The following is a 13,536-nucleotide window of genomic DNA, read 5'->3' as shown; positions in this document are numbered from 1 at the left end:
CAAACATGCTAAACGTCAATACAGAGATAAAGTGATTCAACAGCTCAGACTATGTACATACTGTATGTTGCAGGGACTTCAGACAATGACGGACTACAAAGGGAAAACCAGCCACGTCTCGCTCCCAGGCAAACACCTTCTTCGCCCGCTTTAAAGATAACACAGTGCCACCGATGCGGCCTGCTACCAAGGAATGTGGACTCTCCTTCTCTGTGGCCGCCGTGAGTAAAACATTTAAATGTGTTAACCCTCGCAAGGCTTCTGGTCCAGACAACATCCCTAGCCCCGTCCTCAGAGCATGCGCAGACCAGCTGGCTCGTGTGTTTAAGGGCATATTCGATTTCTCCCTATCCCACTCTGCTATCCCCACAGATGGCCACCATTGTTCCTGTACCCAAGAATGCAAAGATAACTGAACTAAATGACTACCGCCCCGTAGCACTTACTTCTGTTATCATGAAGTGATTTGAGAGGCTAGTCAAGGATCATATCACCTCCACCTTACCTGCCACCCTTGATCCACTTCAATTTGCTTACCGCCCCAATAGATCCACAGACAATGCAATCGCCATCACTCTGCACACTGCCCTATCCCATCTGGACAAGAGGAATACCTGTGTAAGAATGTTGTTCATTGACTATATCTCAGCATTCAACACCATAGTACCCTCTAAGCTCATCAATAAGCTTGAGGCACTGGGTCTGTACCCCGCCCTGTGCAAGTGGGTCCTGGACTTCCTGACAGCCGCCCCCAGGTGGTGAAAGGTAGGAAACATCACCTCCACTCCGCTGATCCTCAACACTGGGGCTCCAGAAAGCTGCATGCTCAGCCCCCTCCTGTACTCCCTGTTCACCCATGACTGCGTGGCCAAGCACGCCTCCAACTCAATCATCAAGTTTGCAGTCGAAACAACAGTAGTAGGCCTGATTGCCAATGATAACGAGACAGCCTACAGGGAGGAGGTGAGGGCTCTGGGAGCGTGGGGCCTGGAAAACAACCTCTCACTCAATGTCAATAAAACAAAGGAGATGATCGTGGACTTCAGTAAACAGCAGAGGGTGCACCACCCTATCTGCATCAACGGGACCGCAGTGGAGAAGGTGGAAAGCCTCAAGTTCCTTGGCATACACATCACTGACAAACTGAAATGGACCACCCACACAGACAGTGTGGTGAAGAAGGTGCAACAGAGCCTCTTCAACCTCGGGAGGCTAAAGAAATGTGGCTTGTCACCTAGAACACCCAGACATTTTTACAGATGCACAATTGAGAGCATCCTGTCGGGCTGTTTCACCGCCTGGTACGGCATCTGCACCCCCCTCAACCGTAAGGCTCTCCAGAGGGTGGTGCGGATTGCCCTACACATTACCATGGGCAAACTACCCTCCCTCCAGGACACCTACAGCACCCGATGTCACAGGAAGGCCAAAAAGATCATCAATGACAACAACCACCCGAGCCACTGCCTGTTCACACCGCTATCATCCAGAAGGTGAGGTCAGTACAGGTGCATCAAAGGAGGGAACAAGAGACTGAAAAACAGCTTCCATCTCAAGGCCATCAGACTGTTAAACAGCCATCACTAGCACATTAGAGGCTGCTGCCTATAGGCATAAACTAGAAATCACTGGCTACTTTAAGGAATGGAACACTAGTCACTTAATAATGTTTACATATCTTTCATTACTCATCTCATATGTATATACTGTATTCTATACTATTCTACTGTATTTCAGTCACTTAATGTTTATATCTGCCATTACTCATCTCATGTGTCTATACCGTTTTCTATACTATTCTACGGTATCTCATTCATCTAATAATGTTACCAAATCTTGCATTACTCATCTCATATGTATATACTCATCCATATGTATATAGTCTTAATTCATTCCTATTTAGATTTGTGTGTATTGGGTACTGGGTATATGTTTTGTAATTTGTTAGATATTACTTGTTAGATATTACTGCACTGTTGGAGCTAGAAGCACAAGCATTTCGCTACACCCACAATAACATCTGCTAATCACATGTATGTGACCGATACAATTTTATTTGATTATTGTGTGTAGATTGATGAGGGGACTATTGATGAGGGGACTATCGAAGACTATTGTTTAAGAACATACATTCCATTCTCAACGCCAACAAAACTCTCTATACTCTGTCTTGTTAAGTTTGTTGCTGCCCCCCCCCCCCCCCCCCCCCGCCCGCACCCACTAATTGGCTACACCTGATCTTAATGAGTACTTGTTTCCTTTGAAATGGGGTCTGTGTGAATAGATTCAAATGAACAGCTTTCTTTGTGTTAAAAAAACAGGGCAAACTAGCTACATCCTGGTGGTGCCGTAGACTAATTCCAGGGCTGGAAAACAGAAGACAGTGCTACCTGTCCCAGACATGCTGCTTTCACCTATCTAGAGACAGCAGGAGTGGTAGAGATACTAGCAAGTTTTTCCTAGCCACCGTGCTTCTACACCTGCATTGCTTGCTGTTTGAGGTTTTAGGCTGGGTTTCTGTACAGCACTTTGAGATATCAGCTGATGTACGAAGCGCTATATAAATACATTTGATTTGATGAACATAGGTTCAAATCTCACTGATGCTGTGGTAAAAAAAAAGCTGTTTGCATGATCAATTCCTATGCAAATATGTGTTTGAACTTAACCCTAAACAAGCTAGCAGTGTTATTAAAATTTAAGGAAGTTATTAGAAAAACTAAAAGTAACCTTTACATTTCGTTCTTAGAGTTTTAAATTCACAGCATTTAGAGAATGTTATTTAATTACTTTTAAATAACCTATAATTTCCGTTCTCAGATCATTAATAAAACCTCCAAGAAGAAAAACAATTTAAGAAACCACAGTTAAACATTCTCAGATCCTCCCTGCAATCTAAAAATAAACATTCCCAGAACAGGGAACATTTTTACTTCTGTTCTCAGAATGTTTTTTAAAAACATCAGTTTTACCGGTCAGGAAATGTGTTGTTTCATTCCCACAACCAATGTGAAGCCAAAAACATACGTTCAACTTCCAAGGAACCAAATGTGCTAGCTGGGTAGTCTATTCCATTCTGTTTTTGCAGTGATTTTTGGAATGAAGGACACTGTATATAATAATGTTCTGAAGTATTTCAAAATAAAAATAAAAGTAATGGATTGAAGACCTCCTCCAGGGTGAATGACAGCTTTAATCAACATATCATTCATCTAGAATATTATTATTGGCCGATTTAATTAGGGCCGATTTTAAGTTTTCATAACAATCAGTAATCTGCATTTTTTGACACCGATTGTGGCCAATTTTGTATTTTTATTTATCCTTTATTTAACGAGGCAAGTCAGTTAAGAACACATTCTTAATTTCAATGACAGCCTAGGAACGGTGGGTTAACTGCCTTGTTCAGGGGCAGAACGACAGATTTGTACCTTGTCAGCTCGAGGATTCGATCTTGCAACCTTCCGGTTACTAGTCCAACGCTCTAACCACCTGCCTTACATTGCACTCCATGAGGAGGCTGCGCGGCAGGCTGACTACCTGTTACGTGAGTGCTGCAAGAAGCCAAGGTAAGTTGCTAGCTAGCATTACACTTACCTTATAAAAAACAATCAATCTTAACATAATCACTAGTTAACTACACATGGTTGATGATATTACTAGTTTATCTAGCGTGTCCTGCGTTGCATATCATCGATGCGGTGCCTGTTAATGTCTCATCGAATCACAGACTACTTCTCCAAACGGGTGATGATTTAACAAGCGCATTCGCGAAAAAAGCACTGTCGTTGCACCAATAGGTACCTAACCATAAACATCAAAGCCTTTTTTAAAAATCAATACACAAGTATATATTTTTAAACCTGCATATTCAGTTAATAATGCCTGCAAACATTACTTTTTTTTAACTAGGGAAATTGTGTCACTTCTCTTGCGTTCTGTGCAAGCAGTCAGGGTATATGCAGCAGTTTGGGCCGCCTGGCTCGTTGCGATCTGTGTGAGGACCATTTATTCCTAACAAAGACCTTAATTACTTTGCCAGAATTGTACATAATTATGACATAACATTGAAGGTTGTACAATGTAACAGCATTGTAACTGTTCCATATTTCACTGAAAGAATAAAGAATAAACGCTTTGTTTTCTAAATTATAGTTTCCGGATTTGACCATATTAATGACCTAAGGCTCGTATTTCTGTGTTATTATGTTATAATTAAGTCTATGATTTGATATTTAATAGAGCAGTCTGACTGAGCGGTGGTAGGCAGCAGAAGGCTTGCAAGCATTCATTCAAACAGCACTTTTGTGCGTTTTGCCAGCAGCTCTTTGTTGTGCTTCAAGCATTGAGCTGTTTATGACTTCAAGCCTATCACCTCCCGAGATTAGGCTGGTGTAACTGATGTGAAATGGCGAGACTTTGAAGTAGCTGTTCCCCTTGCTCTGCAAGGGGGGCCGTGGCTTTTGTGGAGCAATGGATAACAATGCTTCAAGGGTGGCTGTTTTCTATCTTTTCCTGGTTCAAGCCCAGGTAGGGGCGAGGAGAGGGACGGAAGCTATACTGTTACACTGGCAATAATAAAGTGCCTATAAGAACATCCAATAGTCAAAGGTATATGAAATACAAATGGTAGAGAGAGAAATAGTCCTATAATAACTACAACCTAAAACTTCTTACCTGGGAATATTGAAGACTCATGTTAAAAGGAACCACCACCATATGTTCTCATGTTCTGAGCAAGGAACTTAAACGTTAGCTTTCTTACATGGCACATATTGCACTTTTACTTTCTTCTACAACACTTTGTTTTTGCATTATTTAAACCAAATTGAACTTGTTTCATTATTTATTTGAGGCTAAATTGATTTTACTGATGTATTATATTAATAAGTTAAAATAAAAGTGTTAATTCAGTATTGTTGTAATTGTCATTATTGCAAATAAATAAATAAAAATCTGCAGATTAATCGGTATCGGCTTTTTTTGGTCCTCCAATAATCGGTATCGGTATCGGCGTTAAAAGATCATAATCAGTCGACCTCTAACAGGAATAAACCCAAGATGACATACTCAATGCAGAGCGACATCCCAACATGGATTTAAAGACACCATTTGCATCCCAAATGACACCCTATTCCCTATGTAGTGCTCACATTTTGACAAGGGCCCATATGGCTCTGGTCAAAAGTAGTGTGCTACATAGGGAATAGGGTGCCACTTGGGACACAACCACCTCCATTCCGTAGAGGGCGCAAGGGGAGATGGACGGCCCCCTTGGCCTGTGTGCTACGCCTGTAATAACTCCATCAGTCAAAGTGTCGGGACTAGTGGGCTCCAATGAGTTACCAGACCTAGACCCCCCTATCCCCACAAGAGAGTTGGGTCTCCTGCCCGCTGGCCTCTTATAACCAGCCCACAGGGGGCCATTACAGAGCACTGGGCTGGAACATTACAGAGACACATTCACAAAACACCATGGAATAGAATGATTATGCACATCAAGGTTGCGGCGTACTGTATGGATGCATGTCGAATACCTCATTTCATACGGTCGGTACCGATGATTGCTATAAGGTATCAGTGAAGTGGGTTTGTGGTGGTGTTGTGTGTGTGTGTGTGCGTGCATTGTTTTCGTGTCCATCGCGTGTGTGTGCGTGTGTGAATGCCGTGCGTGTCCGGGTGTGTTGACTTATGCTTCCCGAAACTCGTCAAAAGCGCGTGTGTCTCAGCACCATGATACCAGGTATCCATTGTAGCCTAGTTCAATCTCACCCGTCAACAAAGGTACAGACGTAACACATCAGACAGAGACATGGATATATTTAGATCCTGCCCTCCCTTTGTTTTTCATCATGGCCTACTGTGCAATGTATACACGCTGCTCAATAGAATAGAGGACACGACAGGACTATAGCCATTTCACCATTTCAATATATTCAGGTGACAACATTCACCTTCCCTATCAAACCACATCAAACCACCATGCATCAAAACTCAGAGGTAAAAAAAAATAGATGAAGATTTTTGAAAAAGATGCAAAACAATCTCCTCAAGAACACAGGCAAATTGGCTTTAAGATGACATTGAGGCATAAGAAAAAAGCAAGAGACGGATGGATTGAGGGAGACGGAGAGAAGTAAACAGACAAGCGTCTGGAACAGAGCAAAGAGAGACGGATGAAGAGAAAGAAACAGAAGTCTTTTCCCTTGAAGCCCCTCTCAAATGTAATGATGAGGTTGAGCCTTTGAGCCTCCTCCCTCTTTCTATCTACCTCTCCCTCTTTTTCTCTCCCTTCTCTCTCCCAATCCCCGCTGGGCTTCAATAAAAACACCCCAATCAACCACAGTGTCATCACTCTCTCAACCCCTCCCTCTCTGGCTCTCTCTCTCTTTTGCACAGTCTCCATTTCCCTTGGGAGGGCTTGTCAGTCGCTAACAACACAGAGGATCCATATCCTGCCCTAAGTGTGTGTCTGGGTCCTCTAATAGGGGGCTGTAGAAGTGCCTGCTTGGCCAGTGGGTGTTGAACGGTGCAAGACAAGCCATTGATGGGAGTCTGATCCTTCAGAAGGAGTGTCCACACTCCAGCTATCCTTCCTGTCCATTAGTGACCTAATGTGTGACACACTGCTCGAACACACACTGAAATAGAGGACCAGCAACTGGTTTAGATACAACCTTGCGAATTAGAAATTACCAGTAGGAGACAGGGATACAATTCACACACACAAAACTAGTGAATAGCAGTTTCATTCAAAGTGACAGTCATGTGTGCATACAGTTTACATATGGGTGGTCCTGGGAGTCAAACCCACTATGCTGGCTTTACAAGCACCATGCTCTACCAACTGAGCTACAAAGGACCATGATGATATTGGGGAAAGTCCCAGGTATGGATTGTCCATTGGTGGAAAGGCCCAGTTGCCGAGATGTGATGAAGGACAGGAGTTTACAGATACCTTCTCAACCTGCCCTCCTAGGAACAACTAAGAAGTTCACAAATACTGTTTGTAGGTTCCCCTACCCTACGTAGGTCAATGATTGGCTGGAAGAGGTCAGGTGACTCAGGAAAAGTGCTCCAGAAGCTGAGCTGTGCATTGAAAGCCCATCCCCTCAGCACCTCTGCTCTCTGCATAGTAATAAAGCTCGGCAGAGTTGAGAGCCAGCCTTAAAAGAGAGGACTTTCTACACAGCCCAATCACACACCTGAGCTGTTCCCTTCCCATTCAGACAGCTGGTGAGTCTAACAGCTCTACAACAGGAGTCTGAATGGTCTCCACCCACAGCAGTGGCAGTTCTAGCTTGTATGGCTCCCTGGGCGAACCCTCCCCCACCTGCCCCCCCCAAAAAGCACCATTCCGAACTAACTGTAATTTTTATTCAGACATTTGGAACAACACAAATAAATAATCATAACATTTAAAACTATATAACTATAAAAATATATACAAAAATAAGACTCATAAATATCAAAAAGAAGTAACAAAGCTAAATAGAAACAAATGTGTTGATTTGGCACTCGAGCATCGATACGTTACCATCCCCCAACACTGTCAACCAAGAGTCAAGACTAAACCAATTCACCTTGGTGGTGTGACGACTGGTTTTATATTATTCAAGTGCTATGATGAAACTGGCTCTCATGAGGACCGCCACAGGAAAGGAAGACCCAGAGTTACCTCTGCTGCAGAGGATAAGTTCATCAGAGTTAACTGGCTCTCATGAGGACCGCCACAGGAAAGGAAGACCCAGAGTTACCTCTGCTGCAGAGGATAAGTTCATTAGAGTTAACTGGCTCTCATGAGGACCGCCACAGGAAAGGAAGACCCAGAGTTACCTCTGCTGCAGAGGATAAGTTCATCAGAGTTAACTGGCTCTCATGAGGACCGCCACAGGAAAGGAAGACCCAGAGTTACCTCTGCTGCAGAGGATAAGTTCATCAGAGTTAACTGGCTCTCATGAGGACCGCCACAGGAAAGGAAGACCCAGAGTTACCTCTGCTGCAGAGGATAAGTTCATCAGAGTTAACTGGCTCTCATGAGGACCGCCACAGGAAAGGAAGACCCAGAGTTACCTCTGCTACAGAGGATAAGTTCATCAGAGTTAACTGGCTCTCATGAGGACCGCCACAGGAAAGGAAGACTCAGAGTTACCTCTGCTACAGAGGATAAGTTCATCAGAGTTAACTGGCTCTCATGAGGACCGCCACAGGAAAGGAAGACCCAGAGTTACCTCTGCTGCAGAGGATAAGTTCATCAGAGTTAACTGGCTCTCATGAGGACCGCCACAGGAAAGGAAGACCCAGAGTTACCTCTGCTGCAGAGGATAAGTTCATCAGAGTTAACTGGCTCTCATGAGGACCGCCACAGGAAAGGAAGACCCAGAGTTACCTCTGCTACAGAGGATAAGTTCATCAGAGTTATCACTCTCTCATGAGGACCGCCACAGGAAAGGAAGACCCAGAGTTACCTCTGCTACAGAGGATAAGTTCATCAGAGTTAACTTGCTCTCATGAGGACCGCCACAGGAAAGGAAGACCCAGAGTTACCTCTGCTACAGAGGATAAGTTCATCAGAGTTAACTGGCTCTCACGAGGACCGCCACAGGAAAGGAAGACCCAGAGTTACCTCTGCTACACAGGATAAGTTCATCAGAGTTAACTGGCTCTCATGAGGACCGCCACAGGAAAGGAAGACCCAGAGTTACCTCTGCTGCAGAGGATAAGTGCATCAGAGTTAACTGGCTCTCATGAGGACCACCACAGGAAAGGAAGACCCAGAGTTACCTCTGCTGCAGAGGATAAGTTCATCAGAGTTAACTGGCTCTCATGAGGACCGCCACAGGAAAGGAAGACCCAGAGTTACCTCTGCTGCAGAGGATAAGTTCATCAGAGTTAACTGGCTCTCATGAGGACCGCCACAGGAAAGGAAGACCCAGAGTTACCTCTGCTGCAGAGGATAAGTTCATCAGAGTTAACTGTCTCTCATCAGGACCGCCACAGGAAAGGAAGACCCAGAGTTACCTCTGCTGCAGAGGATAAGTTCATCAGAGTTAACTGGCTCTCATGAGGACCGCCACAGGAAAGGAAGACCCAGAGTTACCTCTGCTGCAGAGGATAAGTTCATCAGAGTTAACTGGCTCTCATGAGGACCGCCACAGGAAAGGAAGACCCAGAGTTACCTCTGCTGCAGAGGATAAGTTCATCAGAGTTAACTGGCTCTCATGAGGACCGCCACAGGAAAGGAAGACCCAGAGTTACCTCTGCTACAGAGGATAAGTTCATCAGAGTTATCACTCTCTCATGAGGACCGCCACAGGAAAGGAAGACCCAGAGTTACCTCTGCTACAGAGGATAAGTTCATCAGAGTTAACTTGCTCTCATGAGGACCGCCACAGGAAAGGAAGACCCAGAGTTACCTCTGCTACAGAGGATAAGTTCATCAGAGTTAACTGGCTCTCACGAGGACCGCCACAGGAAAGGAAGACCCAGAGTTACCTCTGCTACACAGGATAAGTTCATCAGAGTTAACTGGCTCTCATGAGGACCGCCACAGGAAAGGAAGACCCAGAGTTACCTCTGCTGCAGAGGATAAGTTCATCAGAGTTAACTGGCTCTCATGAGGACCGCCACAGGAAAGGAAGACCCAGAGTTACCTCTGCTGCAGAGGATAAGTTCATCAGAGTTAACTGGCTCTCATCAGGACCGCCACAGGAAAGGAAGACCCAGAGTTACCTCTGCTGCAGAGGATAAGTTCATCAGAGTTAACTGGCTCTCATGAGGACCGCCACAGGAAAGGAAGACCCAGAGTTACCTCTGCTGCAGAGGATAAGTTCATCAGAGTTAACTGGCTCTCATGAGGACCGCCACAGGAAAGGAAGACCCAGAGTTACCTCTGCTGCAGAGGATAAGTTCATCAGAGTTAACTGTCTCTCATCAGGACCGCCACAGGAAAGGAAGACCCAGAGTTACCTCTGCTGCAGAGGATAAGTTCATCAGAGTTAACTGCACCTCAGATTGCAGCCCAAATAAATGCTTCACAGAGTTCAAGTAACAGACACATCTAAACATCAACTGTTCCGAGGAGACTGTGTGAATCAGGCCTTCTGGGTCGTATTTCTGCAACGAAACCACTACTAAAGGACACCAATAAGACGAAGCGAGCGGTGGAAGTCTGTCCTTTGGTCTGATGAATCCAGATTTGAGATTTTTGGTTCCAACCGCTGTGTCTTTGTGAGACGGTGAACGGATGATCTCTGCGTGTGTGGTTCCCACCGTGAAGCATGGATGAGGAGGTGTGTTGGTGTGGGGGTGCATATCTGGTGACACTGTCTGTGATTTATTTAGAATTCAAGAGACACTTAACCAGCATGGCTACCACAGCATTCTGCAGCATACGCCATCCCATCTGGTTTGCGCTTTGTGCAACTATAATTTGTTTTTCAACAGGACAATGACCCAAAACACATGTCCAGGCTGTTTAAGGGCTATTTGACCAAGAAGGAGAGTGATGGAGTGCTGCATCAGATGACCTGGCCTCCACAATCACTCAACCTCAACCCAATTGAGATGGTTTGGGAGGAGTTGGACCGCTGAGCGAAGGAAAAGCAGCCAACAAATGCTCAGCATATGTGGGAACTACTTCAAGACTGTGGGAAAAGCATTCCTCATGAAACTGGTTGAGAGAATGCCAAGAGTGTGCAACGCTGTCATCAAGGAAAACGGTGGCTACTTTGAAGAATCTCAAATATAATATATATATATTTGGATTTGTTTAACACTTTTTTGGTTACTACATGATTCCATGTGTTATTTCATAGTTTTGATATCTTCACTGTTATTCTACAATGTAGAAAATAGTAAAAAATAAAGAAAAATATTTGAATGAGTAGGTGTGTCCAACCTTTTGAGAGGTAATTTTCACTACATAGCCAAAAGTATGTGGACAACGGCTCGTCGAACATCTCATTCCAAAATCATGGGCATAAATATGGAGTTGATCCACCCTTTGCTGCATTAACAGCCTCCACTCTTATGGGAAGGCTTTCCACTAGATGTGAGAACATTGCTGCAGGGATTTGCTTTTATTCAGCCCCGAGCATTAGTGAGGTCAGGGCTCTGTGCAGGCCAGTCAAGTTCTTCAGCACCGATCACGACAAACCATTTCTGTATGGACTTCGCTTTGTACAAGGGTTGCATTGTCATGCTGAAACAGGAAAGGGCCTTCTCCAACATGTTGCCACAAAGCTGGAAGTACAGAATCATCTAGCATGTCATTGTATGCTGATTTCCCTTCACTGGAACCAAGGGGCCTAGCCTGAACCATGAAAAGCAGCCCCAGACCATTATTCCTCCTCCACCAAACTTTACAGTTGGCACTATGTATTCGGGAAAGGTAGCGTTCTCCGGCATCCGCCAAACCCATATTTGTACGTCGGACTACCAGATGGTGAAGCGTGATTCATCACTCTAGAAAACCCATTTCCACTGCTCCAGAGTCTAATGGCGGACAGCTTTACTCCACTCCAGCCAACGCTTGGCATTGCGCATGATGATATTAGGCTTGTGTGCGGCTGCTCGGCCATGGAAACCCATTTCAACCGAGGACAGATTTTTACACGCGAGTTGCTTCAGAACTCGGCAGTCTCGTTCTGTGAGCTTATGAGACCTGCCACTACGAGGCTGAGCCATGGTTCGTCCTAGATGTTTCCAGTTCCCAATTACAACACTTGCAGTTGACCGGGGCAGGTCTAGCAGGGTGGAAATTTGACTAACTGACTTGTTGGAAAGGTGGCATCCTAGTCATTGAGCTCTCCAGTAAGGTCATTCTACTGCCAATGTTAGTCTATGAAGATTACATGGATGTGTGCTCGATTCTATACATCTGTCAGCAACAGATCCACTAATTTGACGGGATGTCCACATACTTTTGTGTATATATATATATATATATATATATATATCATCTTGACAATAAACAAATCTGGTGACCCCATAAAGCCAGATGGAGATGTGTAAATGAAACGTGCATTCAGATATATTAGTCCTAATATTACTGTACCATAGACTACGCTGCAGCAAATCTGTCACAAGACAAAAAGTTACCAGCTGATGAGATGATACATGCATTGTGTCCCCACCCTGAGCATTGATGATTGATCATGCAGATAGCAGAGCAAAGAAGCCGCAGAGAAGACAGATTGAGACATGGCATATCATTTAACAGTTCCATTTCATGTCATGCTGTTCATAGATATTGTTTATTACAATTATATTTCTCACTGTTATTTATCCAGGGAAACGGGAGTGGGTTTGGGCAGGAAATCTCTTTAAATCTTGGTGACCCGGTTCCCGCTATTAAACATTAGTCTGTGCACCTGATACCCACTGCAGAGAATACAGATAAAACAGGGAGCACAAAGTAGAGAGGAGGGAAATGATACAGAGAAAGAGACAAGAGAGAAAAAGAACAGAGGGAGAGAGGAGGAGAACTGCCCAGGACAGTATTTAGCACCATGGACAGCTCTAGTGACCTCAAATGTAGTGCACTGTAGAGAAAGGGAGCCATTTGGGACTCAGCCCACATCAGTGGTTACCTTGAGTCCTCCACACTCTGCAGCAGAGCCCCGGTCCACTCCTGTGATGTAGATCCCCAAGGCATACTCTGCCCCACCCCGGATCATCAGACCCAGCGAACGGCCATCGTCCAATACCAAGTTCACCTGACAGAGAGAAGGGGGAAAGAGTGGGGGGGAAGGGGGGGTAAGAGAGAGATTTGAGAGAGAAAAAATATGCGGATTCCAGCATTGTCTAAGATTCTGAACGCTGTGTGTTTTTTACAGTGAGTTGAGCAGCTATTGTGGCTATTGTTGGTGAGTTATTATTGGCTAAGCAGAGCATTTGTCGCAACAATAAAACATTATTATCCATGTGAAGGCCCTGAACAGCTGGCATCTGGAAACACTGTGTAAACGCCCAACACTAAATGACACTAAACTACGGCATTTTCAGAGGCCAGCGATATTGTGGATGGACTCTATCTGGGTGTGTACTTGTGTGTTCAGTGACCTTTCACCCTGCCAGCCAACCAACTGGGGATCAACCATGTGTGTGTGTGTTTGACTACCGGCTCACCTTCTTCTCGTCTCCCTCCTGCAGTAGCTGCATGTTGCTGCGTCGCTGGCTGTCGTTGCGTCTCAGGGTGGCACTGCGGTGCTCTGGGAGGTCAGGGGGAGGGGTCACACTGCGACCCTGAGGGTCCACCCAGGTGTACACATGATTAGTGACATAACCCCCCGGGATACGCCCCACCGACCGCACCCACAGGGACAGCTTCTTACTGCCCTTCAACACCTAGGGAAAGGAGAGAAGGGGTGGAGGAGAGAGGAGAGGTAGGGGCAGATGAGAGGGGTTAGAGAAAGAGAAGATAAAGTCAGATGAAAAAGTAAATATTTCACAAATCATCCAAATCATCCAAATCATCCAAGTCATCCATTCATACATGAGCCAGCGCTTCAAAGCACAAAGTGCATACAGATC

At 44.9% G+C, this 13,536-nt stretch overlaps 1 protein-coding gene across 1 annotated transcript in view; it reads right to left on the bottom strand.

Annotated features, from left to right (window-relative positions):
* Positions 1 to 13,336, bottom strand: part of LOC139388152 (whirlin-like) — a 101,971-nt gene extending 88,635 nt beyond the window's left edge. The window contains exons 1-2 of the mRNA XM_071134731.1: positions 13,132 to 13,336; positions 12,594 to 12,719 (exon numbers count right to left, since the gene is read on the bottom strand). Of these exons, the coding sequence (XP_070990832.1) occupies positions 12,594 to 12,719; positions 13,132 to 13,164 (159 nt within the window). The 5' untranslated portion in view covers positions 13,165 to 13,336. The remainder of the gene's footprint in view (positions 1 to 12,593; positions 12,720 to 13,131) is intronic.
* Between the last annotated feature and the right edge of the window lie 200 nt (positions 13,337 to 13,536).

The sequence above is a fragment of the Oncorhynchus clarkii genome, chromosome 29, assembly GCF_045791955.1.
Source record: "Oncorhynchus clarkii lewisi isolate Uvic-CL-2024 chromosome 29, UVic_Ocla_1.0, whole genome shotgun sequence".
NCBI lineage: Eukaryota > Metazoa > Chordata > Actinopteri > Salmoniformes > Salmonidae > Oncorhynchus > Oncorhynchus clarkii.
The sequence above is the reverse complement of the archived record's forward strand: the minus strand, read 5'-3'. Positions and strand labels throughout refer to the sequence as shown.